Here is a 26,423-nt window from a genome sequence, read left to right as displayed (position 1 = left end):
AGATGGAGCGGAGAACCCCAGAGACAAGGAGGGTAGAATCAGGAATTGGCTTTTTTCACTTTCCTGCTCCTCAGGTCAGATAAATTCAGAACTCTTACTTCTATACCCGCCTCTGCCTCAAGCTAGCCTAAAACCCACAATCCAACTCCCTTGATGAGGATGATCATTAACAACAATCATTAAATAAGTACTTACCAAGTGCCAGGCACAGTACTAGATAAATAAAGTTGTCTTTTTATCTACCATATCTCGTTTAATCTTTAAAATACTACTACAAAGAAATGTGACACTAAGCAAGACAAACTTGTCAAGTTCACACTGCTAATAACTGGATGAACTAGAATACAAATCAAGGCCTAACTCAAATACTTAACATTACTGAAGGCCTGCTCAATGTTATCTTTTAACAACAACAATGAAAGTCAGGCAGTATTTTATTTTATATGTTACACTAGTTTTCTATGCTGTGTAACAAATTACCACAAACTTAGTGGCGTAAAACAACATGCATTTATGATTCCCTGGTTTCTGTGGGGCAGGAGTCTCAGCATGACTTAGCTAGACCCTCTTCTCTGAGATCTCACAGGGCTGCAATCAAAGTGTTGGCTGGGCTGCATTTTCACCTGGAGGCTCCACTGGGGGAGAATTTACTGCCAACCTCACTCAGACTGCTGGCAGAATTCATTTCCGGTGGCTGCAGGACTGAGTGATTCAGTTTCTTGCTGGAGGCCATGTTCAGCTCCTAGAAGCTGCCCCAAGTTCCTTAAAAGGTGGGCTTCTCCCTCCTCCAACCACTTACTTCATGACTGTTTGCTCCTTCAGGGCCAGAGAGAAAGAGTCCCTACAGTGGGCCTGCTAGCAAGACAGATACATATAAGTATATAGTAACATAATCATGGGAGTGATATCTTATCATCTTTGCCATATTCCCTTGGCTAGAATCAAGAAACAGGTCCTGCCCACACTCAAGGGTAGGGGATATCAATGCCAGGAGGCTGGAATCACTGGGAGATTCTGTCTACAAAAATGAAAAACCAAAGGTTTAATGAGGTTAAACAATCAAAGTAAACACAGCAGTTTGTGTTAGCGTTAACTGCTGCTTCTGATGAACCATTCAGGAAAGCACACTCTAGACACTACACTAGTATATTGAGGTGCATAGGACACTAAAGATTGAAGCAGAAATTGAGATGTCCCCCCAAAGCCTGTTTTTCCCAAGACCAGCTATATCTCTCATCTACGCATGATTTCAGTGTTAAGTCTATCATATGTTACCCCCTAACAAGACATTCTTAGCACAACCGAGAGGGGCACCACAGGTGAGTCCCAAGATTTTTCTTGTAAATCCTCACATTCTGGATCTTTCAAAAAAAAAAAAGTGGGCTGGGCGCGGTGGCTCACGCCTATAATCCCAGCACTTTGGGAGGCTGAGGCAGGTGGATCACAAGGTCAAGAGATTGAGACCATCCTGGCCAACGTGATGACACCCTGTCTCTACTAAAAAAAATACAAAACTTAACTGGGCGTGGTGGCACATGCTTGTAATCCTAGCTACTCGGGAGGCTGAAGTGGGAGAATCACTTGAACCCGGGAGGCAGAGGTTGCAGTGAGCCGAGATCACGCCATTGCACTCCAGCCTGGGTGACAAGAGCGAGACAAAAATAAATAAATAAATAAATAAGAAAAATGGAAGATCTTTTAGGTCAGCTGGTAGGATATGTAGAATTGTATAGGATATATGAGGCATCAATCCAACTTTCTGGCATTACTTCCCATTCCTTTTCACCTTCCTACCTTTTCCCCAAATTCTAACCATTCCATTTTACAGTGTTCCTCAATGATTACACTTATTGATTACATTATAAATAATCTTCCCTAGCTAAAAATGACTGTCCCTTCTTTATACTTTTCCGTGCCTTCCAGATTTCCAGTATTAATCATTTACTCCTCTCTGTGAAGCCTTTCACATCTACTTTGTTGTGAGTACTGTATGTGTGAGATACACGAAAATAAGGCACAGTCCCCTCCATGTTTTCAAAGAGTTCAGGACCTAGAACCAAGGCTCCCAATGGACTCAGTGCCTCTCTTGCAGCAGTCACTTGTCAGTTGTAAATCAGACACCTATTTGTACATATGTCTAACACTGCCTTCCCAAAGTTATGAGCACCATCACCTTGACATACTTCATGCATCTGTGTCTTTCCAATACATATGGCATGGCAAAGTGCAGGTGCTTACTATATGTCTTTATTACTTATTGAAAAATCTTCACCTTTAGCTTTAGGAAACAAAGAAATTTCTCAATTGTAGAATACCTTGATTGAGAGTCAGTATATAAGTATCAACAAAGAAACTGCTAAAAAATAGACTTCCTGGATAAAGAAGTAGTATAGTAAAGTGATTAATATCAGAGGGTCTGGAGCCAGACTGACTGAGTTTGAGTTTTTTTGTTTGTTTTTTGTTTTTTGAGCAGAGTTTCGTTCTTGTTGCCCAGGCTGGAGTGCAGTGGCACGGTCTTGGTTCATTTCAATCTCTACCTCCCAGGTTCAAGCGATTCTCCTGCCTCGGCCTCCCAAGTAGCTGGGATTACAGGCATGTGCTACCATGCCCAGCTAATTTTTGTATTTTTAGTAGAGACAGGGTTTCGCCATGTTGGCCAGGTTGGTCTTGAACTCCTGACCTCACGTGATCCACCCACCTCGGCCTCCTAAAGTGTTGGGATTACAGGCATGAGCCACTGTGCCCAGCCGAGTTTGAGTTCTAATTAGGATAAACGGCATTTCTGGGACTCAGATTCTCTATGAAACGTGGATAACAGCGTAAGGTAGAATACAAAAATAACACAACTTTTCCTATCCCTGTATATACACCCCATAGCAATGTGACTTTACTGCCTTTAATCTGGGCTTAAATATATAACCTGTGTTGTCCTATGAAACATTAGCAAGGTGACATAAGCAGAGGTTTAAAATGCACTTGGACAGTGGGGCCTGCCCTCTAGAGACTGCCATGTGGAGAAGCCTGTGGACACAAAGCCCGCCAGCTAGTAAGCAGCACCAACTGTCAGACACGAGAGTCAGGCCATCTTAGACCCTCCAGCCCCAGTCAAGCCACCAGATGACTGCAGCTACATAAGTGACCCCACATGAGACCAGACAGACCAGAAGAACTTTACAGCTGAGCTGAGCTCAAACTACTGACCCACAGATTCATAAGTAAATTAAATGGCTACTGTTTTAAGCCACTAAGCTATAGTTTGTTCACAATAGATAACTGACATACAATAGTATTTATAGGGCTAATGTAAAGATTAAATGAGTTTATACATGTAAATTGCTTACAATAGTGCCTAGCATATAGTAGGTACTATATAAGTGTTAGGTTTTGTTTTAAAGCAATTAAAATTAATTCAAAACAATTCACCTTACCAAAAGACCAAGTACTTTGCTTTGTATTGCTGACTCTGAAAAGGTCTGTTGAAAAAATATATACATACAGGTTACTTTATCATGAAGAAAAGAACTTTACATATAAACTCAATCCTGTCTTCCCACCTCCAAGACTTGGATGAAGATTTCCAATCCTTGATTTTCAATAAAGTGTTTGCAGGCAGCTGGAGACCCATCTGTAAGATTCCAAAGTGCTTTCAAAGTAAACAAGAGGGTGACATCATCTAAATTCTCAGTAGTCTTTTGTTTTACTATTGCTAGAAGTTCCTAAAAACCAAACAGATAGGGAGTTAGATGCTCTAATGAATAATCAATTGCAGTATAAGGAAAGCAATGTTAAGACACATCAAACCTCGGTTCTAAACCCAAGTTCTGCCACTTAGTAGCTTTGTGATCTATTTTCTTTCTATAAAATAAATTACAACTACTTCTTACAGTTTTTGTGAGGATTAAATGAAAAACAATTTAAGTTTAGTGAGCACTTACTCCAGTTCTTGGTATATGGTCATCAAGTTCATATCAAGTACATTATTAGCTATTCCATTATTTTTATTTAGAACACTTAGTCAACACCTTCTCTAAGCCAAGTACAAAAGAAAAAAAAAAAAAAAGGGTAGAAGGCAGACAAAACAAAAGTTGGCTTTTCTCAATTAAATAAAAGAATTTTAAATTTTGGTTATCTGATGGAAACACATAAAAGCCTAAAATTTAGGCTTTAGGAAGGGTGGGAGAGGGAAGCCTCCATACAAAGATATTATGTAACTGAGACCAGAAGAAAAAGAGGATAAGCCAGCCCAGTAAGAAATGGGGACATGAAGGAACAGGGCTGGAGGGAGAGGGGGAGGAAGCACATGCCAGGCAAAGTTTGGGGCAGGAAAAAGTCTGCTGCTCTAAGCCACTGAGCAGGTCAGTGGGGCTACACCACCAGGCCAGCATTCCATCACATGACCTCACATCTTGAAGAGGCCACTGGTTCACTTAGACTGCAAAGTACCATTTGAGATCAACATTTCTAGAAGGAAGTCAAGCTAGTATTTATGGTCTCTTTCAATATCAGACTGTCATGTGAGAGGAAAAAGACAAAACAATTTTCACTTTAACCAGCTGATGAAAAGATACATAAAATATAACAAGGCACCAAACAAATCAGAATGTATATTTTCAAGAAGAATGAGACCAACTCAAATATTCTGCCCAGTCAGGAGACAATGTGTCAAGAGACTTCATCACAAAAATAAATCTGTGGCCGGGCGCGGTGGCTCACGCCTGTAATCCCAGCACTTTGGGAGGCCGAGGTGGGCGGATCACGAGGTCAGGAGATCAAGACCATCCTGGCTAACACAGTGAAACCCCATCTCTACTAAAAATACAAAAAATTAGCCGGGCGTGGTGGTGGGCGCCTGTAGTCCCAGCTACTTGGGAGGCTGAGGCAGGAGAATGGCTTGAACCCGGGAGGCGGAGCTTGTGGTGAGCCGAGATTGTGCCACTGCACTCCAGCCTGGGCGACAGAGTGAGACCCCGTCTCAAAAAAATAAATAAATAAATAAAAATAAACCTGTGAGAGTCAAGAGAGATGAGACAGGTGCACTCACCTGGGCAGCTAGTTAGATGAACGAGAGCAAGGCCAGGAGCAGGGGAAGTGAGCCTGTCCCTGAGCGTATCACAGTGGCCAGCCCTTGGTCATACGATTTAGCTTAATGATACTCAAAATAACTGTACACTATTACTACTATGACAGATACCATTTTTTCAACTGAGGCCCCTTTTTCAGATGAAAAATCTAAGACACAGAGGAGACTTATCTGTTGTCATATGACAAGTGCCTGGCCTGCTCTCTTTATCTGTATCTTATCTAGTCCTGTTACCCCTTCCAGCAACTTTATATTCCTGGGATATGTTCCTGCATTATATTATATGGCAAAACTCCTACCTGAGTTAAACATAACTATCAGTCTACTTCATACCTCCCAACATTCAACATATTAATGTTGAAAAAGACTGAGCTCACCTGGTCTCAATTTCAATATCTGCTCATAAATTTCAAAACAGCACTTAACTGTATTTGTCATACTACTTTACTTCCCAACGAATTTGCTCCAAAGACTACTATTTCTTGATTCTCTCTCCTCAGACTTGAATCACCATCTTCTCACTCCCCTCATTTGATTTCATCTTCTTTTTCATTGAGAAATACACCCACTCTTCCTAACAAAAGCTACCAACCTACTTGCATTTCCATCAACGTACTCTGCCTTCCATTCTGCTCCAATCTAAAGCAAACATCTTTACTTCTACTCTAAACTCAAATTTCTGCACATACAGAGATTCAGCACCAAAATTATTTCCTTTTATTTTGCTTGTGGCGTCAACTTCTCCCTCTTTAGAACTCTTCTTGTGGGCACAAAATATGTCTTAATGTAGTCGATCTTTTTAAAGATTGAACCCACCTCTGCTTTCCTTCTCATTAAATTATATCAAAAAGTTAGATCCATTTCTCACCTCCCATTTGCTATTCCATCCTATTCCAATCAGGTTTTGGCCTGCCACCTCACTGAAATAACATAATCAAGGTGACTAATGACTTCCTCTTGCCAAATCCAATGGTCAACTCTGTCCTCATGTCACTCAACCACTCAGTAGTATTTGATATGATGGCCCAATTTTTCCTGAAATATTCCTCTTAGATTCTAAAACACCCTCTCTCGGCTTCCTTCTAATGCACTTTGGATGCTCCTTCTCAATCTCCTTTTCTGGTTCATCCTATTTTTTTTCCAATAAACAGGCGCATCTAGGAGAGACTGTGGGTGCAATTCCAGATCACCACAATAAAACAAGTAACACAAATTTGTTTTTTTTTGGGGGGGACAGAGTCTCACTCTGTCGCCCAGGCTGGAGTGCAGTGGCGCAATCTCAGCTCACTCCAAGCTCCATCTCCCAGGTTCACGCCATTCTCCTGCCTCAGCCTCCCGAGTAGCTGGGACTACAGGCGCCTGCCACCACGTCCGGCTAATTTTTTGTATTTTTAGTAGAGACGTGGTTTCACCATGTTAGCCAGGATGGTCTTGATCTCCTGACCTCGTGATCCGCCCGCCTCGGCCTCCCAAAGTGCTGGGATTACGGGCGTGAGCCACCGCGCCCGGCCACCACAAATTTGTTTTCCCACTGCATACAAAAGCTATGTTTACACTATAATGTAGTCTATTAAGTGTGCAATAGCACTACGTCTAAAAAACAATGTGGATACCTTTTTTTTTGAGACAGTCTCACTGTGTTGCCAAGGCTGGAGTGCAGTGGCATGATCTCAGCTCACTTCAACATCCACCTCCCGGGTTCAAGGGATTCTCCTGCCTCAGCTTCCCGAGTAGCTGAGATTACAGGCTCGTGCCACCCCACCCGGCTAATTTTTATATTTTTAGTAGAAATGGGGTTTCGCCATGTTGGCCAGGCTGGTCTCAAACTCCTAACCTCACGTGATCCGCCCGCCTCAGCCTTCTAAGTTGCTGGGATTACAGGCATGAGCCACCACACCTGGCCCAATGTAGATACTTTAATTTAAAAATATTTTATGGCTGGGCACAGTAGCTCACGCCTATAATCATAGCACTTTGGGAGGCAGTGGCAGGAGAATCGCTTGAGCCCAAGAGCTCGAGACCAACCTGAGTGACATGGCTAGACCCTGTCTCTATCAAAAAAAAAAAAAAAAAACGTAAAAAATTATCTGGGTGTGGTGATATGCACCTGTGGCCCCAGCCACTCAGGAGGCTGAGGCAGGAAGATCACTTGAGCCCAGGAGGTCGAGGCTGCAGTTGAGATGTGTCCCCACCACTGCACTCCAGCCTGGGCAACAGAGCAAGACTCTACCTTAAAAAATATGTATATACATAGAGAGAGTGAGCTAAAAAACGCTAAATCACCTGAGCCTTCAGCAAGTGATAATCTCTTTGCTGGTGGAGGGTCTTGTCTCAATGTTGATGGCTGCTGACTGATCAAAATGGTGGCTACTGCAGGATGGGGTGGCTGTGGCAATTTCTTAAGATAGCAATTATGTTTGCCCCATCAATTGACCCTTCCTTTCAAGAAAGAACTTCTTTTTTTTTTTTTTTTTTTTTGAGACGGAGTTTCACTTTCTTGTTGCCCAGGCTGGAGTGCAGTGGGGCGATCTCGGCTCACTGCAACCTCCACCTCCTGGGTTCAAGTGATTCTCCTGCCTCAGCCTCCCGAGTAGCTGGGACTACAGGCGTATGCTACCACACCTGGCTAATTTTTGTAGTTTTAGTAGAGATGGGGTTTCACCATGTTGGCCAGGCTGGTCTCGATTTGTTAACCTCGTGATCCACCCACCTCGGCCTCCCAAAGTGCTGGGATTACAGGCATGAGCCACCGCGCTCGGCCTAGAATTTCTTTCAAATTTGGAGTCAATCCTTTCAAACTCTGCTGCTGTCTCATCCAACCAGGTTTATATAATAAGTCAAAGTCCTTTGTTGTCATTCCAACAATGTTCACAGAATCTTCACCAGAACTAGATTCCATCTCAAAATATGTCTTTGCTCTTCCCTAACAAGCAATTCTTCATGTGTTAAAGTTTTAGATTGCAGCAATTCAGTCACATCTCCAGGCTCCATTTATAATTTTAGTTCTCTTGGCATCTACAGTTACTCCTTCCACTAAAGAATTGGACCCCTCAAAGTTATCCACAAGGGTTCCAATCAACTTCTGAACTCCTGGTAATGTTCATATTTTGACCTCCTCCCAAGAATCATGAATATTCTTTTTGTTTGTTTGTTTGTTTTTGAGACAGGGTCTTTCTCTGTCACCCAGGCTGGAGTGCAATGGCACAATCACTGCTCATTGCAGCTTCAATCTCCCTGGGTTCCAGTGATCTTCCCATCTCAGCCTCCTGAGTAGCTGAGAGTACAAATGCATGCCACCATGCCTGGCTAATATTTTATAGAGACAGGGTTTCGCCATGTTGCCCAGGCTGGTCTCAAATTCCTGGCCTCAAGTAATCTGCTCGCCTTGGCCTCCCAAAGTGCTAGAATTACAGACATGAGCCACCGCTGTGCGTTTTCTTAATGATATCTAGAATGGTGAATCCTTTCCAAAAGGTTTTCAGTTTACTTTGTCCAGATTCATCAGGGGAATTCCTACCTATGGCAGCTCTAGCCTTATGTTTCTTTTTTCTTTCTTTCTTTTTTTTTTTTTGAGACAGAGTCTTACTCTGTCACCCATGCTGAAGTACAGTGGCTTGATCTCAGCTCACTGCAACCTCCACTTCCCAGGTTCAAGCGATCCTCCCACCTCAGCCTCCTGAGTGTCTAGGATTACAGGCGTGTGCCACCATGCCGGGCTAATTTTTTTGTATTTTTAATAGAGACGGGATTTTACCATGTTGGCCAGGCTTGTCTGAAACTCCTGACCACAAGTGATCTGCCTGCCTCGGCCTCCCAAAATGCTGAGATTGCAGGCGTGAGCCACCACACCTGGCCACAAAATGTTTCTTAATAAATAATATAATTAATAAATAATAAATTAATAATTACTCCCTTATCCATGGGCTGCAGAATGGATATCGTATAACAAGCAGGAAAATATTAACTTCCTTGCTTGTACATCTCCATCAGAATTCTTGGGTGGCTGGTGCATTATCAATGGGCAGTAACATTTTGAAAGAAATCTTGCTGGGTGTGGTGGCTCACACCTATAATCCCAGCACTTTGGGAGGCCGAGGTGGGTGGATCACCTGAGGTCAGGAGTTCGACATCAGCCTGGCCAACATCGTGAAACCCCATCTGTACTAAAAATTCAAACTGGGCCAGGTGTGGTGGCTCACACCTGTAATACCAGCACTTTGGGAGACCAAGGCAGGTGGATTACCTGAGGTCAGGAGTTCAAGACCAGCCTGGCCAACATGGCGAAACCTCATCTGTACTAAAGATACAAAAAAAATTAGCCGGGCATGGTGGCACACACCTGTAATCCCAGTTACTTGGGAGGCTGAGGCAGGAGAATGGCTTGAACTCAGGAGGTGGAGGTTGCAGTGAGCCGAGATTGGGCCACTGCACTCCAGCCTCGGTGATAAAGCCAGACTCTGCCTTCTTGACATCTCAAGCATCTTAGTAATGAACACATCCAAAATCATTCTTGATTTTCATTCTTGATTTCATCTCTATTGTAAACAGACATACAAGTTAACAAGACAAAATAAACCTAATACTCAATATTAAATACTCATAAGCATAAGATTCCACCCATAACAGCAATGCAAATGACAAATACTTGAACATACTTCTGGAGGACATGAAAGACTTGAATAAACACACTTTTGTTCCAAGACAGGGGAAATTACAGGACGTCAATTTTTCTACATCAATCTATAATACAATCCCAAAGAAAATGGTTTTTTTTTTTCTCAGAAACAGGCAAGCCAATTCTGATGTCTGCACCGAAACAACAAATAGATAAGGATAACTAAAAGAAATCCGGGGACAGATCTTAAATATTTAAGTATTGATAAAGTTAGTGACCAAGCTGAACAAAATGGTAAAACCCCGTGTCTACTAAAAATACAAAAATTATCCTGGTGTGGTGGCATGTGCCTATAATCCCAGCTACTCAGGAGACTCCCACTTGAACCCGGGAGACAGAGGTTGCAGTGAGCCGAGATGGCGCCAGTGCACTTCCAGCCTGGTGACAGAGCGGGACTCCACCACAAAAAAAAAAAAAATAAAAAATAAAAGTTACTGAGTAGACAGACACGCAAATTAATGGAACAGAATAAAGTCCAAAACTAGATATATACAGGGGAATTTAATGATAAAGGTAGCATAAAGAGTGCAAAGGCAAGTAGAAACACACAGAGAAGAAAACTTGAACTGACCCAACATCTCAAAAAAGTTCCAAAGAAAAAAAAGAAAGAACAGAAATCATAGGATTAAAAACGTGAGGAGGCTGAATGTGGTGGCTACAAACACAGCTAACTCGAGAGGGTCGCTTGAGCCCAGGAAGATGAAGCTGCAATGAACCATCATCATGCCACTTGCCACTACACACCAGCTTCAGCACAGGATGAGATCAAGTCTCTTAAACAAAACAAAACAAAGAATATTTTAAAATACTTCATGATGGAGGGAAATACTTTGCAGGTGTGCCATCAATCCCAGATGCATAATAAAAAAGAATGAATTCAACTACGTCAAAATAAAAAATTATTGCATCATAAAACATGCCATAAATGAATTAAAAATAGATAAACAGTAAAATGGGAGAAAATACATGCACCCAATATCATAGTCAAAGGCTTGTTTCCTTAATGTATAAAAAAATCCTATAAAGTAGAAAAAAGCCAGTAACCCAAAAGAAAACTTATAAAGGCCATGAATAGACAGTTTACAAAAAATATAAATGACTTGGCTGGGCGTGGTGGCTCACTCCTGTAATCCCAGCACTTTGGGAGGCCAAGGCGGGTGGATCACAAGGTCAGGAGTTCAAGACCAGCCTGACCAACATAGTGAAACCCCATCTCTACTAAAAATATAAAAATTAGCGAGGCGTGGTGGTGCGCTCCTGTAATCCCAGCTACTCAGGAGGCTGAGGCAGGAGAATTGCTTGAACCCAGGAGACGGAGGTTGCAGTGAGCTGAGATTGCACCACTGCACTCCAGCCTGAGTGACATAACAAGACTCCATCTCAAAAATAAATAAATAAATAAATAACTCAACGAAAAAGAAAAAAAAGCCAGTTGTGGTGGCTCACACCTGTAATCCCAGCACTTTGAGAGGCCAAGGTAGGAGAACCACTTGAGCCCAGGAATTCAAGACCAGCCTGGGCAACACAGCAAGATGTCGTCTCTACAAATAACTAAAAGAAATATACATACACACACACACGCACGCGCGCACACACACACACACACACACACACACACACACACACACACATATATATATATTGGCTGGTCATTTGGTGGCATGCACCTGTGGCCCCAACTACTTGAGAGGCTAAGGTAGGAGGATCACTTGAGTCCAGGAGGTCGAGGCTGCAGTGAGCCATGATCACGCCACTGCACTCCAGCCTGGGCTACAGAGAGAGACCACACAGCTCAAAAAAAAAAAAAAAAAAAAAAAAAAGATGGCTCAAATGCCATCTAAAAAAAGTACAAAAATATGCTGAGACATTAATGATAAACATTCATAATAGGCTGAGTGTGGCAGCTCACACCTGTAAACCCAGCACTTTGGGAAGCTGAGGTGGGTGGATCAACTGGGTCAGGAGTTCAAGACCAGCCTGACCAACATAGTGAAACCCTGTCTGTACTAAAAATACAAATTAGCCAGGTGTGGTGGCACATGCCTGTAATCCCAGCTTTTTGTGAAGCTGAGGAAGGAGAATCCCTTGAACCCAGGAGGCAGAGATTACAGTGAGCCAAGATCGCACTATTGCACGCTAGCCTGAGCAACGAGGAAAAAAAAAAAATCATATAATAAAATGAAAATAAAAAAATAAGTACAGAATAAAACAATGTTGTTTTTTGTTTCATTGTTTTTTGAGACAGAATCTTACTCTGTCACCAGGCTGGAGTGCATCTGTACGATCTTAGCTCACTGCAACCTCCACCTCCTGGGCTCAAACAATCCTCGTGCCTCAGCCTCCCAAGTAGCTGGAATTACAGGACGCACCACCACACCCAGCTAATTTTTATATTTTTGTATTTTTAGTAGAGACAGGGTTTCACCACGTTGTCCAAGATGGTCTCGATCTCCTGACCTCGTGATCTGCCCGCCTCGGCCTCCCAAAGTGCTGGGATTACAGGCGTGAGCCACAGCACCCGGCCCAATGATATAAATTTTTTAGTGAACGATGTTAACACAATCATAACATAAATACTGATTAATGATTTATTTAAAATCATGATATAAATTTGTTGGGGACTAGAGGAGGAAGTAATTTGTAGAAAGATATGTAGGAGGGCTAAGTTCTTATCTACCATAGTAGCAAAATCAGTAACACCTAAAACTGCTCAATCAAGAAACTACAGTATAAGCATTTTATTTAGAAATGTGGAGGTATGGCCAGGCGTGGTGGCTCACGCCTGTAATCCCTGCACTTTGGGATGCCGAGGCACGCAGATCACGAGGTCAGGAGTTCGAGACCAGCCTGGCCAACATGGTGAAACCCCATCTCTACTAAAAATACAAAAATTAGCTGGGTGTGGTGATGCACGCCTATCATCCCAGCTACTCAGAAGGCTGAGGCAGGAGAATCGCTTGAACCCAGGAGGCAGAGGTTGCAGTGAGCCGAGATCGTGCCACTGCACTCCAGCTTGGGCGACAGAGTGAGATTCTGTCTCAAAAAAAAAAAAAAAAAAAAAGAAAAAAGAAATGTGGAGGTACATACCAAAAGAAATAGCTACAAAATTAGAAAGTTTCTTCTGGGGAGAAAGTCTTACAGATTTCTCACTTTAATAGGCCTTTTGGAATGATTTGATTTTTTTTTAAGCTACAATCATAAATTTGACTTTTTTTAAAAAAAGGTTATGAACATGACAAGGAACCTACCTTAACTGCCATGAAAAGCTCTTCAAGCTGTGCCATTTGCTCAGGTGAGAGCTATAAGCAAACAGAAAGGCTGAAGTGAACTATGGAATCTGTATAAAGACTAGAGAGACAGACATCTTGCCTTTAAGAAATCACAAACCTGCAGAGCCAGAATAGAGGTGACACTCACTGCCATTGTTTGCATCTTGGGGTTTTCATGCATACAGAGCCATCTCATGACAAACTTGGCAGCATCAAACCTGAAAAGCAGTATTTATTTTTCTCACAATTATATATAAAGTTTGTGAAACTACACAGAAGAAATCATTCGGCATTCCCCAAGTAATCCTATAACAAAAACAGTCTTGGACTTTTAAATCCTCAGCTATGAAAACCAAGAGCATTTGGCAGAGAGAAGACCAGGCAGGGGACAGAAGAGTATGCAAATAAGAACGTAAGCAAAATACACAGAATTTACATAAAGATGAGCAAATCTAAGAAAAAATGTATTTATCATTCAGTTTCCACTATGATAGGTCTGAAAAAGAAAGGGAGTTTCCAGAGTGGTAGCAATTTGTAATCTGAGTAGCAGACAATGCTAAAATGCTGCAGCAAACATCACTCAGTTACAAAGTGACTGAGCCTAAACCTTGTATTCACAAATCAGGGGCTTTGCTCTTGTTAGCTTGTGCCTCAATTCTCTGCTTTTTTATGTCAACTATTATAAATGTTTTAAAACTTGTGAATCTGAGAGACTGCAAAGGCCTCAAATCCTTCCGGAATGGCTAGGATGATGATGATTTTCTAAATAATTAAAAAGTAAATTACTAATAAAATAATAATTACATAACAAAATGAATAAATTACTAATATTCTTTATAATAACCTGTACTTACACTAGGAATTAAGTACTTTACAGACACTATCGTATCTAATGCTGGTAAGAGTCACTATTTTACAAATGAGGAAACTTATAAGCAAAGATAATGGAAGGGCTAGATCTTGAGTCCAAGTATGTTTGGCTCTCGGAGCCTGTTCTTATCCACTATCCTGTACTAGAATCACTTTAGGAGACAACATTTTCTAGTAGGGTACTTCTAATCACTTCTCTGTGGAAGAAACTGAACAGAACCTTCTCTCCAAACACCTTATCCTAGCCTTAATCAGGCCCCTGCATTTAATAACCAAAGGCCAACACTCCAATCAAATGACCAAGTCTTATACTTGCCTGTCAAATGGAACATCCACAAGAATCCTGGAATTGGTTAAGGAGAGAAGACAATTCTTCTGTAACTTTTAGAGAATAAAGAAAAATAATTTTGAACAAATGTAACATTCCATTCTAAACAAAGATTCCATGTATTTGGAAGTATTACCAGTGAGCTTTTCTTATTGAGAGCTCATTGTGTACCTGTCCCTATCCACGATTTTCATTTAATGCTGTAACTGATGACTGCCATGCAAGAATGAAGACTGAGTAGGATTTTCCAACTTTAAAAATAAGGTAGAAATAAACGAGGAAAACCACCTTCCTAATTGTATTTTTAAAAAATCAACTCCCCTGGCCGGGCGCGGTGGCTCACACCTGTAATCCCAGCACTTTGGGAGGCAGAGGCAGGGGGATCACGAGGTCAGGAGATCGAGACCATCCTGGCTAACACAGTGAAATCCCGTCTCTACTAAAAATACAGAAAATTAGCTGGGCGTGGTGGTGGGCGCCTCTCGTCCCAGCTACTCGGGAGGCTGAGGCAGGAGAATGGCGTGAACCCGGGAGGCGGAGCTTACAGTGAGCCAAGATTGAGCCACTGCACTCCAGCCTGGGCTACAGAGCGAGACTCTGTCTCAAAAAAAAAAAAAAAAAAAAAAAAATCAACTCCCTTTACAAAGTACACATTTGAATTAGATTTCACAAATCTATACCCCTGTGTAACCACTGCTACAATCAAGATATAATACTTTTATCACCCCCAGAGAGTTCCATTGTCCCCTCTTCAAGTCAGTCTCAACCCTATAAACCCTATCCTCAGAAAATTACAGTCATTATAGATTAGTTTTTTTAAGGTGTTATGCAAATGGAATCGTGTACTTCTGCTCTTTTGAGTTTGGCCTGTTTTGCTCAGCATATAACATTTTTGAGTTTCATCTACACTGCAGATATCAGTACTTCATCTCTTTGTGTGCCAAATAGTGTTTCCCTAAATAGATTTATTACAATGTATCTATTCGCCTGTTGTTGGACATTTGGGATGTTTCAAGTTTTTGGCAATAAATAAAGGTACTATGAACATTTGTGTAAATATCTTTATATGGATATATGCTTTCGTTTCTCTTCAGTAAATACCTAGGAGTGGAATGACTAGGTAGTTTATAAAGTGTATACTTAATTCCTAAAGAAACTACCAAAGTGTTCAAATCTTTTGATCATTTTTATAACTGGTTTATTTGTACTGTATTAACAAGTTGAGTTCTTTATATACTCTGAATGAAGTCGATTCTCATATATATAAAATGAACATGTTTCCCAGTCTATCATCTACCTTTTCATTTTAAAAATGTTTGTTGTGGGGGAGGGAGCCGGGCATGGTGTCTCACTCCTGTAATCCCAGCACTTTGGGAGGCTGAGGCAGGAGGCAGAGGTTGCAGTGAGCCAAGATCGTGCCACTGCACTCCAGCTTGGGCAACAGAATGAGACTCCGTCTCAAAAAAAAAAAATGAAAATAAAAATGAGTGTAGGCCAGGCGCGGTGGCTCACACCTGTAATCCCAGCACTTTGGGAGGCCAAGGCAGGCAGATCATGAGATCAGGAGATCAAGACCATCCTAGCTAACATGGTGAAACTCATCTCTACTAAAAATACAAAAAAAAAAAAATTAGCCAGGCATGGTGGCAAGTGCCTGTAGTCTAAGATACTCGGGAGGCTGAGGTAGGAGAATGGCACAAACCCAGGAGGTGGAGGTTGCGGTGAGCCGAGATCACACCACTGCACTCCAACCTGGGCAACAGAGTGAGACTCTGTCTCACAAAAAAAAAAAAAAAAAAAAAAAGTGTGTGTATATATGCATGTGTGTGAGAGAGAGAACAGCTTTTAATTTTGATGAACTTTCATTTTTTTCTTTTATAATGTGTGCTTTTTGTATCCTAACATATCTTTACTTACCCCAAGGTCACAAATGTTTTCTCTTATTTTTTTTTGTTGTTGTTCGTTTGTTTTTGTTAGACAGGGTCTTGCTTTGTTGCCTAGGCTGGAGTGTAGTGTCTCAGTGCAGCCTTCAACCCCTGGACTTAAGTAATCCTCCTACCTCGGCGTCCCAAGTAGCAAGGACTACAGATGCTTGCCACCATGCTCAGCAAATTTTTATTTTTTATTTTTAGTAAAGACTGGGTCTCACTATGTTGCCCAGGCTGATCATAAACTCCTAGCCTAAAGTGAGCCTGCCCCCTTGGTCTCCCAAAGTGCCGGGATTACAGGAATGAGCTGCTAAGCCCAGCCTTGCTTTTATATTTAGATGTATGATTCAATTCAGCTTAATTTTCATGTGTGGGGTGAGGTAAAGGTCTAAACAATAAAGTGTTAATAGATGTTTCTGGGCAAAGGGTTTCTGAGAGATTGTTAAAATATTAACCTCAGGCCAGGAGCAGTGGCTCACACCTGTAATCCTGAGGTCTGGAGTTTGAGGCCAGACTGACCAACATGGTGAAACCCCATCTCTACTAAAAATACAAAGGAATTAGCCAGGTGTGGTGGCATGCACCTATAGGCCCAGCTATTTGGGAGGCTGAGGCAGGAGAATCACTTGAACCCGGGAGGCAGAGGTTGCAGTGAGCCAAGATCACACCACTGCACTCCAGCCTGGGCAACGAGAGTGAAAATCTCTCAAAAAAAAAGAAAATTTTAGCCTCACTGCTTATCTGTATTTCCTATTTTTTCTATAACAAACACAAACTATTTTATTTACTCTCTTTCTCTAATAGGACGAAAAACCAGAACTAAATAATATATATTTTTCACATATTTATCCTCATGTTAAAAAACACAAATTGTCTGCCGCATGCCGTGGCTCATGAGGCCAGGAGTTCAAGACCAGCCTGACCAACATGGTGAAACCCCGTCTCTACTAAAAATTCAAAAATTAGCTGGGCGTGGTGGTGCACGCCTGTAATCCCAGCTACTCAGGAGGCTGAGGCAGGAGAATTGCTTGAACGCGGGAGGCAGAGGTTACAGTGAGCTGAGATCGTGCCACTGCACTCCAGCCTGGGTGACAGAGAGACTCTGTCTTTAAAAAAACAAAAACAATTGTGCCACAGCACTCTGGCCCGGGCGACAGAGCTGAGACTCTATTAACAACAACAAAAAAAGCATAAACAAATATTCAATTGAAATTACCTGCTGGTAATGGGGGAAATTTTTCAGAGCCTTGAAAAGTAGACAGGTGACCTCTGACAACAGGCGAACAGGCATCCCCTTGGCCAGGCCCTGGCGTGTTAGGTTGAGAGCGCAAGCACTGGCTGTGAACTGCACTCGCAAATCCAATGGGTGATTCCTCATTCCTACAGCCACAAGCTGAAGATGAACCTGTTTTTAGTGCATATGATGGCAGTAACATTCTCTATGCTGTCTTGTGCATGTTTTGGTTGGCAGAAATCTTCGTTTATTGGGACAGGAACAGATTTTCCCTATCCCAAGCATTTATTCTTTAGAACATCAAAGTATTACAGCAAAGCCTTCTAATCCAAATGGAGTCACTAACTATCTGTGTGACTTTGGCCAAGTCACTTCCTTTCTCTAGACCTCTATTTCTTTATCTGTGAAATTAACTTCAGAATCATTTATTGAGCCTCACTCCATACAAGCTACTGTGACAGGTACTGAAGGGGACACAAACATGAGTGAGAGCTACTCATTAGCATAAAGCCTTGTGAGAGTAATAACACTGTGAGAAATGCCAAAAACATAAAATTGAAGAAAAGCACCATAAAAGACGCATCAATGAAGTGACATCTGAGGTAGTTATGGAAAGAGTGGCCATTTCTGGGAGAGAATCAGAAGAACACATTGAGAGAGCACATTTAGGCAGAGTCTCAGGATTTACACAGGAGGAGAAAAATGTAGGGGCAGAATGGACAGGGTATTCCTAGGGGAAAGAAGTGTGATAAAGAAAAACAGAAAGTGGAAAAAAGGGATGGGATAAATCCACCAACAGAGGAGAAGAATTTGAAAAATGGTAAAACAAAACATTAGGTAACTTGAAGCTATACTGTGGAAGACCTAGAACACAAATGTAAAATGAGGGCATTGTTCCAAGCTTAGACCCCACCTGCTCTGCCGTTCAGGGACACTGTGATCTGTTTCCTCTACTAGAGACAGACCTGGGATATACTTCTGCTATGGAAAATGACTTTTTTTTGTATATTGCTAAATTGATTTTTCAGTTTCATTAGATTGCCATCATCTGCAATTTAGAAATCCAGAAACCAAAAGAAATGTAATTTTCACAAAATCTACAGAATCTTAGCATGAAAAGAAATTTAGAACATCTAAATTCAGCCTAGGCAACATAGTAAGACCTCATCTTTATGGAAAAACAAAAAAATAGCCAGGCATGGTGGGGCATGCCTATAGTCCCAGCTACTCAGGAGGCTGAGGCAGGAGGATCACTTGAGCCCAGGAGGTCAAGGCTGCAGTTAGCTGAGATCATATCATGCCACTGCACTCCAGCCTGGGCAACAGAGTGAGACCCTGTATCAAAGAACAACAACAAAAACAAACAAACAAAAACAGAAGAACATCTAATTCAATCTCTTCCTTATAGATGGAAAAAAAGGTCCAGAATTTTTAATTTATTATATTTTTTTGAGTTGGGATCTTGCTCTGTTACCCAGGCTGGAGTATAGTGGCACCATCATAGCTTACTGTAGCAGCCTCAAACTCCTGGGCTTGCCGGGCATGGTGGCTCACGCCTGTAATCCCAGCACTTTGGGAGGCCGATGCGGGCAGATCACGAGGTCAGGAGATCAAGACCATCCTGGCTAACACGGTGAAATCCCGTCTCTACTAAAAGATACAAAAAATTGGCCAGGTGTGGTGGTGGGTGCCTGTAGTCCCAGCTACTTGGGAGGCTGAGGCAGAAGAATGGTATGAACCCGGGAGGTGGTGCTTGCAGTGAACGGAGATCACGCCACCGCACTCCAGCCTAGGCGACAGAGCGAGACTCCATCTCAAAAAAAAAAAAAAACAAAAAAAACTTCTGGGCTCACGTAGTCCTCCAATCTCAGTCATCCAAGTAGCTGGGACTATAGGCATGTACAACCATGCCCAGCTAATTTTTTTTTTTCTTTTTTGAGACAGAGTCTTGCTCTGTCGCCCAGGCTGGAGTGCAGTGGCATCATCTGGGCTCACTGCAACCTCCACCTTCCAGGTTCAAGTGATTCTCCTGCCTCAGCCTCCTGAGTAGCTGGGATTACAGGCACCTGCCACCATGCCTGGCTAATTTTTGTATTTTTAGTAGAGACGGGGTTCTACCATGTTGGCCAGGCTGGTCTCAAACTCCTGACCTCAGGTGATCTGCCCACCTCAGCCTCCCAAAAAGTGCTGGGATTACCGGCGTGAGCCATGGCGCCCAGCCAGAAGCTAATTTTTTTTTTTTCCTAAATTTTTGTAGAGACAGGGTCTTACTAATGTTGATCAGGCTAGTCTTGAACTCCTGGCCCCAGGAAATCCTCCCATCTCGGCCTCCCAACCAAAGTGGCAGGATTACAGGCATGAGCCACCAGAGCTGACCCAGAGTTTTTTATACAGCTTTTGAGCTGTAAATAAAGTTAATCTCCTATGCTGTAAAAATATATTTTTTTTTTTTTTGAGTCTCACTCTGTCGCCAGGAGGGAGTGCAATGGCGCAATCTTGGCTCACTGCAACCTCCGCCTCCCGAGTTCAAGCGATTCTCCTGCCTCAGTCTCCCAAGTAGCTGGGACTACAGGAGTGCGCCACCACGCCCAGCTAATTTTTGTATTGTTTTTAGTACAGACGGGGTTTCACCATGTTGGCCAGGATGGTTTCAATCACTTGACCTCGTGATCCACCCGCTTCGGCCTCCCAAAGTGCTGGGAAAATATCTATATTTTTAAGGAATTGCAAAAAAATTACAAATAATAAACACAAGATTTTTCTTAAGACCTTTCATTGTTATGTTTCACTAAAAACAACTACAATTTTCAAATAAACACATGTATAAAAGAAAAATAAGTAACTGCAGTTTTCTTTCCCAAGCCACTTAATACTTGTAATTACATTTACAATAAAACGCATCCTTCCCTAAACCAAAGCTAAGTTTGGCTATATCAATAAAAGCAACTTTATGTTATTCACAAAATACTTCAAGTGGTAGATTTGGCCACCCTTAATTATTTTTATTTTGTTCTGTGCTCATTTTCTTTCAGAAAGCCACATGATCCTATTATTCCCTTACTTAGACCAAATTTTAACTGTTTTGATTCTAATTTATTCCACATAAATCCAGATGCTCAAAGCAAAAGACACTTTGGCAGCTAAGCTTAACATTCTTTGCTTTATGAGAGCACTTGACTCACTATAGAATAAAGCATATAATTTATTATATTCAGTGTGGTTCGTGAACAATTATTAATTGAACCAAGTTAAGAAATAATAGCAAAAATTGTCTTTCTTCAATTACCTTTAAAATAGCAGGCATGGTTACCTCCATTGAAAATGTCTCTGTGAATAGCCTGTAGAGGGCTTCCTTCATAAAACATGATCTGTTCCTATATCGGCTCAGTGCTTCTGAAATCTGACTCATACTGGCTCCTCCAGCAACCTGAAAATAAAGATGTTACCAAATAGGTTTCACCATTCACATTTTTTTCACCATTCATTTTTAACCACAGGGTTTTTGGGGGTATACAGTGTTTGAGACAATAATAACAAATGTTCAATTAAATGTTCCAGGTGTTGGCCAGGCGCAGTGGCTCACGCCTGTAATCCCAGCACTTTGTGAGGCTGAGGCAGGTGGATCACCTGAGGTCAGGAGTAGAGACCAGCCTGAACAATATGGTGAAACCCCGTCTCTACTAAAATTACAAAAATTAGCCAGGCGTGGTGGCAGGCGCCTGTAGTCCCAGCTACATGACAAAATATGCTGAGAGAAATTAAAGATCTAAATAAACGCAGAGATATACTGGATTCAAGAATCAGGAGACTAGCGCCAGGCGTGGTGGCTAATGCCTATAATCCCAACACTTTGGGAGTCTGAGGCACAAGGGTTGCTTGAGCCCAGGACTACAAGACCAGCCTGGGCAACACAGTGAGACCTCACCTCTATTTTTTAAAACAACATGAGACTCAACGTTATTAAATGGCAATTTTCCTCAAACTGACCTACAGATTCAATGCAATCCCAACTAAAATACCAGTAGTCCTTTTTGTACATATTGACAAGTTGCTTTTATGATTTATATGGAAATACAAAGAACCTAGAATAACCAAAACAATTATGAAACAGAATAACAGTTGAAGAAGTCACATTACCCAATTTCAAGACTTCATATAAAGTTATAATAATCAAGACAGTAGGCCGGGGCGCGATGGCTCAGGCCTGTAATCACAATACTTTGGGAGGCCACGGCGGGCAGATCACCTGAGGTCAGGAGTTCAAAACCAGCCTGGCCAACATGGTAAATCCTCACCTCTACTAAAAGTACAAAAATTAGCTGGGCATGGTGGTGCATGCCTATGCCTATAGTCCCAGCTACTAGGGAGGCTGAGCCAGGAGGATCACTTGAACCCGAGAGGCAGAGGTTGCAGTGAGCCGAGATCACACCACTGCACTCCAGCCTTGACAGACCAAGACTCTGTCTCAAAAAAAAAAAAAAAGACAATATAGTATAGGTATAGATGAACAGATAAAAATAAAGAGTCCAGCTGGGCGCAGTGGCTCACAACTGTAATCCTAGCACTTTGGAAGGACGAGGCGGGCAGACCACAAGGTCAGGAGATAGAGACTATCCTGGCTAACACGGTAAAACACCATCTCTACTAAAAATACAAAAAATTAGCCAGGCGTGGTGGTGGGTGCCTATAGTCCCAGCTACTCTGGAGCCTGAGGCAGGAGAATGGCGTGAACCCAGGAGGCGGAGCTTGCAGTGAGCAGAGATCGCGCCACTGCACTCCAGCCTGGGCGACAGAGCAAGACTCTGTCTCAAAAAAAAATAAAGAGCCCAGTAACAGACTCACACATATACAGACACCCAATTTTCAACAAAGATGCCAAGTTAATCCAAGGGGGGAAGAGATAATCCTTGGTGGTGAGCCAAGATTGGACCACTGCACTCCAGCCTGGGCGACAGAGCAGGACTCGACAGTCCCAAAAAAAATTTGGGGATCTCAGCTCACAGCGGAGTTGCAGTGAGCTGAGATGGTGCCATTGCACTCCATCCTGAACAACAGAGTGACTCTGTCTCAATAAAAAATTAATTAATTAATTAATTAAAATACAACAATTACTAATTTCAAATCAAAAGAATAAAATATTAACACAACTAATGAGTATACAAATCACTTTATTCTCTTCCCCTACGAAGAACTAAGGAGGTATTATTATAAAGAAAGAGTTATTTTAAAACAACAGCTCTGGGCCAAGCATGGTGGCTCATGCCTGTAATCCCAGCGCTTTGGGAGCCCAAGGCGGGGGGATCACCTGAGGTCTGGGAGTTCGAGACCAGCCTGACCAACATAGCGAAACTCTGCCTCTACTAAAAATACAAAAAATTAGCCAGGTATGGTGGTGCATGCCTGTAATCCCAGCTATTCCAGAAGCTGAGGCAGGAGAATCGCTTGAACCCAGGAGGCGGAGGTTGCAGTGAGCTGAGATTGAGCCATTGCACTCCACCCTGGGCAACAAGAGCACAACTCAGTCTCCAAAATAATAATAATAATAATAATGGGGCCAGGAGCGGTGGCTCACGCCTACAATCCCAGCACTTTGGGAGGCTGAGGCGGGCGGATCACTTGAGGTCAGGAGTTTGAGACCAGCCTCAACATGGGGAAACCCCATCTCTACTAAAAATACAATATTAGCCAGGTGTAGTGGTGCATGCCTGTAATCTCAGCTACTCGGGAGGCTGAGGCAGGAGAATTGCTTGAACCTGGGAGGCGGAGGTTGCGGTGAGCCGAGATCGAGCCATTACACTCCAGCCTGGGCAACAAGAGCGAAAACTCCATCTCAAAAAAAAAGATAAATAAATAATAATAATAATAGCTCTGAACCTTGGCTCTAAATTATAATTAGCTGGGAGTTTTTTTAAAATCCTGATGCCCAGGCCAAGTCCCAGACCAATTAAATCATAATCTCTGGGGGACATGACACAGGCATCAGTAAAGCTTCCCCGGTGATTACAATGTACATCTAAGGTAAAGAACCACTGTTTTAAAAATATATATTCCTAACCACATATATTTAAACATATGTTCAAAAGTAACACCATGAGCCAGGCACAGTGGCACGTGTCTGTAGTTCCAGCTACTTGGGAGGCTGAGGCAGGAGGACTACCTGAGCCCGGGAGTTCTGGGCTGTAGTGTGCATGCCAATTGGGTATCCACACCAAGCCCAACATCAATATGTTAAGCTCCTAAGAGCAGGGGACCACCAGGTTGCCTAAGGACGGGTGAACTGGTTGAGGCCGGAAATGGAGGTCAAAACTCCCATGCTAATCAGTAGTGAGGTCATGCAACATAGTGAGACCTTGCCTCTAAAAATATTAAAATTTTAATTTAAAAATTTTAAAAATGAATAAAAAATTAACATCATGTGCATCTATAGACTTACCCCATCATCCCATCAATGCTCAATACTTTTCTCTTAGGTAATCTTTTTTTTTTTCTTTTTTTGAGACAGAGTCTCACTCTGTCACCTAGGATGGAGTGCAGTGGCGCGACCTCAGCTCACTGCAACTTCTGCCTCCCAGGTTCAAGTGATTCTCCTGGCTCAGGCTCCTGAGTAGCTGGGATTACAGGGGTGCGCCACCACATCCAGCCAATTTTTGCATTTTTAGTACAGAAGGGGTTGGCTAGGCTGGTTTCGAACTCCTGATCTCAAGTGATTCACTCGCCTTGACCTCTCAAAGTGTTGGGATTACAGGCATGAGCCACCATGCCAGGCCATCTGAAGTAATCTTTCTAAAATTGCTTTTCGTATGATGTAAATGTTCTAAAGAACAACAACAAAAACCCCAAAACGTAAAATTGCTTGTCAATACTTCACCCAAAAATAATGTTAGCCATGTTGATCACATACCTTATCCATTATATTCTGCTCTTCACAGAGGTGAAGAACACAAGTTTTAGAGTCATAAAGACTTTGACACAGGTCCCCGCTCTAGCACTTAATAGTTCCACGATTGTGGGTAAGTTGCTAAACCTCCTCAAGCGTCCATTTTCCTCATCCGTGTAAAATGGGAGGATGAAAGGAGAAAACCACATGCAGAGCATGGTGCCCGGCACATAACAGGGAACATATAAATGGTCCTGATCGCCGGGTGCAGTGGCTCACTCCTGTAATCCCAGCACTTTGGGAGGCCGAGGCAGGCGGATCACCTGAGGTTGGGAGTTCGAGACCACCCTGGCCAACATGGTGAAACCCCGTCTCTACTAAAAATAAAAAACTAGCTGGGCATGGTGGTGCATGCCTGTAGTCCCAGCTACTCGGGAAGCTGAGGTAGGAGAATCACTTGAACCCAGGAGGCAGAGGTTGCAGTAAGCCGAGATGGCACCACTGCACTCCAGCCTGAGTGACAGAGGGATACTCTATCTCAAAAAGAAAAAAAACAGTCCTGATTATCAAGCCAACAAGGAGACATGGAGGCTAGGACTATATCTTCTTTTTTTTTTTTTTTGAGACTGAGTTTCACTTTTGGCCAGGCTAGAGTGCAGTAGTGTAATCTCAACTCACTGCAACCTCCACCTCCCAGGTTCAAGCGATTCTCCTGCCTCAGCCTCCCAAGTAGCTGGGATTACAGGCGCCCACCACCACACCAGGCTAATTTTTGTATTTTTAGTAAAGACCAGGTTTCACCATGTTGGCCAGGCTGGTCTCGGACTCCTGACCTCAAGTGATCTGCCCGCCTCGGCCTCCCAAAGTGCTGGGATTATAGGCATGAGCCACTGTGCCCGGCCACACGTGAGAATATAATATTAAGATATAGACTGGGTACGGTGGCTCACGCCTGTAATCCCAGCACTTTGGGAGGCCGAGGCAAGCAGATCACCTGAGGTCAGGAGTTCGAGACCAGCCTGACCAACATGAAGAAACCCAATCTCTATTAAAAATACAAAACTACCCGGGCGTGGTGGAACATGCCTGTAATCCCAGCTACACGGGAGGCTGAGGCAGGAGAATCACTTGAACCCAGGAGGCAAAGGTTGCAGTGAGCCGAGATCGCGCCATTGTACTCCAGCCTGGGCAACAAGAGTGAAACTCCATCTCAAAAAAAAAAATAATATTCTCACAACCTTCCACATAGTAGGTGCACAATAATCGTTAATTATTAAATAAGCTCTTTAAGGATTTTTTTATCTGTCTCTGTAACCCTAATACCTAGTAAAAATTCTGGTCTATAGCACGAGTTTAATAATGTTCTAAACAAATGAAACAAAACTTATTCAGATAAGAACAAACCCTCAAGCCTTGCTTTGTAGTAAAGAAGTCAGAATAGCCAGCATCTGTGGCCAATAGTCCCACAAATTGCATGGCAGGCCGCTGTCGTATAAACAGTTCTACAGCTTCATCAGTGATGCAATTGCCCCCAGAAATATCCAAAGACACAACATTGGGCAGGATATCCTTCTGCTGCAGCAAATGAAAAGCTAGGTCTGATTTGAGTTGCCTGTGATCAGAAATATCAAGGTGAAGCAGACATTTAAGTTCTCTAATGACTGCAAGAATTTGTGGTTTGGTCATGGTCAGGCATTTCAGATAGTGCATTGTGAGAGACTTCAATCGATCCTTACAGGTAAGCAGTGCAGAAATATCAGTGACTAGAGTATTAGAGATATCTAAGCTTTCCAGTCTTGGTAACTGAGAAACATTAGCCAGGTCTTCAGTATGAAAACAAACATTAAAAACACTTAAAATGCGAAGACCAGTGAGCTGACTAAAGAACAGTAATCTTGAATTTTGAGGGATGCTTGTTGAGTCTAACAGGAGACACTGGAGGTTTTGCTGGATCCAGCTATTGCTGCAGAGTCCACTTATGATGTCTGGAACTGGGAGGTCAGCGTGCACTGCAGTAGCATTCAGTTCAATGAGCTTATGATGGCAGAAGGCTTTTATGAATGCAGCTGTAGAGATTTTAGCTTTTTGGATATTGACCAGCTTCAGTTTCATTTGGTTGCCTCGGAAAATGCTTGCTGTTCTGTCAGTCAGCTTGCCTATAA

General features: G+C 42.5%; 1 protein-coding gene across 4 annotated transcripts in view; it reads right to left on the bottom strand.

The window, feature by feature from the left end:
* ZYG11A (zyg-11 family member A, cell cycle regulator) overlaps positions 1–26,423 on the bottom strand; it is a 61,139-nt gene that overhangs the window by 12,726 nt on the left and 21,990 nt on the right. For 2 of the 4 annotated variants that reach the window (XM_032136577.2, XM_058430897.1), the window contains exons 3-10: positions 25,666–26,417; positions 20,671–20,811; positions 17,367–17,543; positions 14,211–14,275; positions 13,143–13,242; positions 13,004–13,054; positions 3,555–3,716; positions 3,429–3,473 (exon numbers count right to left, since the gene is read on the bottom strand). In XM_032136577.2, coding sequence (XP_031992468.1) covers positions 3,429–3,473; positions 3,555–3,716; positions 13,004–13,054; positions 13,143–13,242; positions 14,211–14,275; positions 17,367–17,543; positions 20,671–20,811; positions 25,666–26,417 — 1,493 coding nt within the window. The remainder of the gene's footprint in view (positions 1–3,428; positions 3,474–3,554; positions 3,717–13,003; positions 13,055–13,142; positions 13,243–14,210; positions 14,276–17,366; positions 17,544–20,670; positions 20,812–25,665; positions 26,418–26,423) is intronic. The other 2 variants (XM_058430896.1, XM_058430898.1) reach the window with 1 other exon arrangement.

The sequence above is a fragment of the Hylobates moloch genome, unplaced genomic scaffold (assembly GCF_009828535.3).
Source record: "Hylobates moloch isolate HMO894 unplaced genomic scaffold, HMol_V3 SCAFFOLD_18, whole genome shotgun sequence".
In the NCBI taxonomy this organism is placed as follows: Eukaryota; Metazoa; Chordata; class Mammalia; order Primates; family Hylobatidae; genus Hylobates; species Hylobates moloch.
This window is presented reverse-complemented; position numbering and strand designations above follow the sequence as displayed.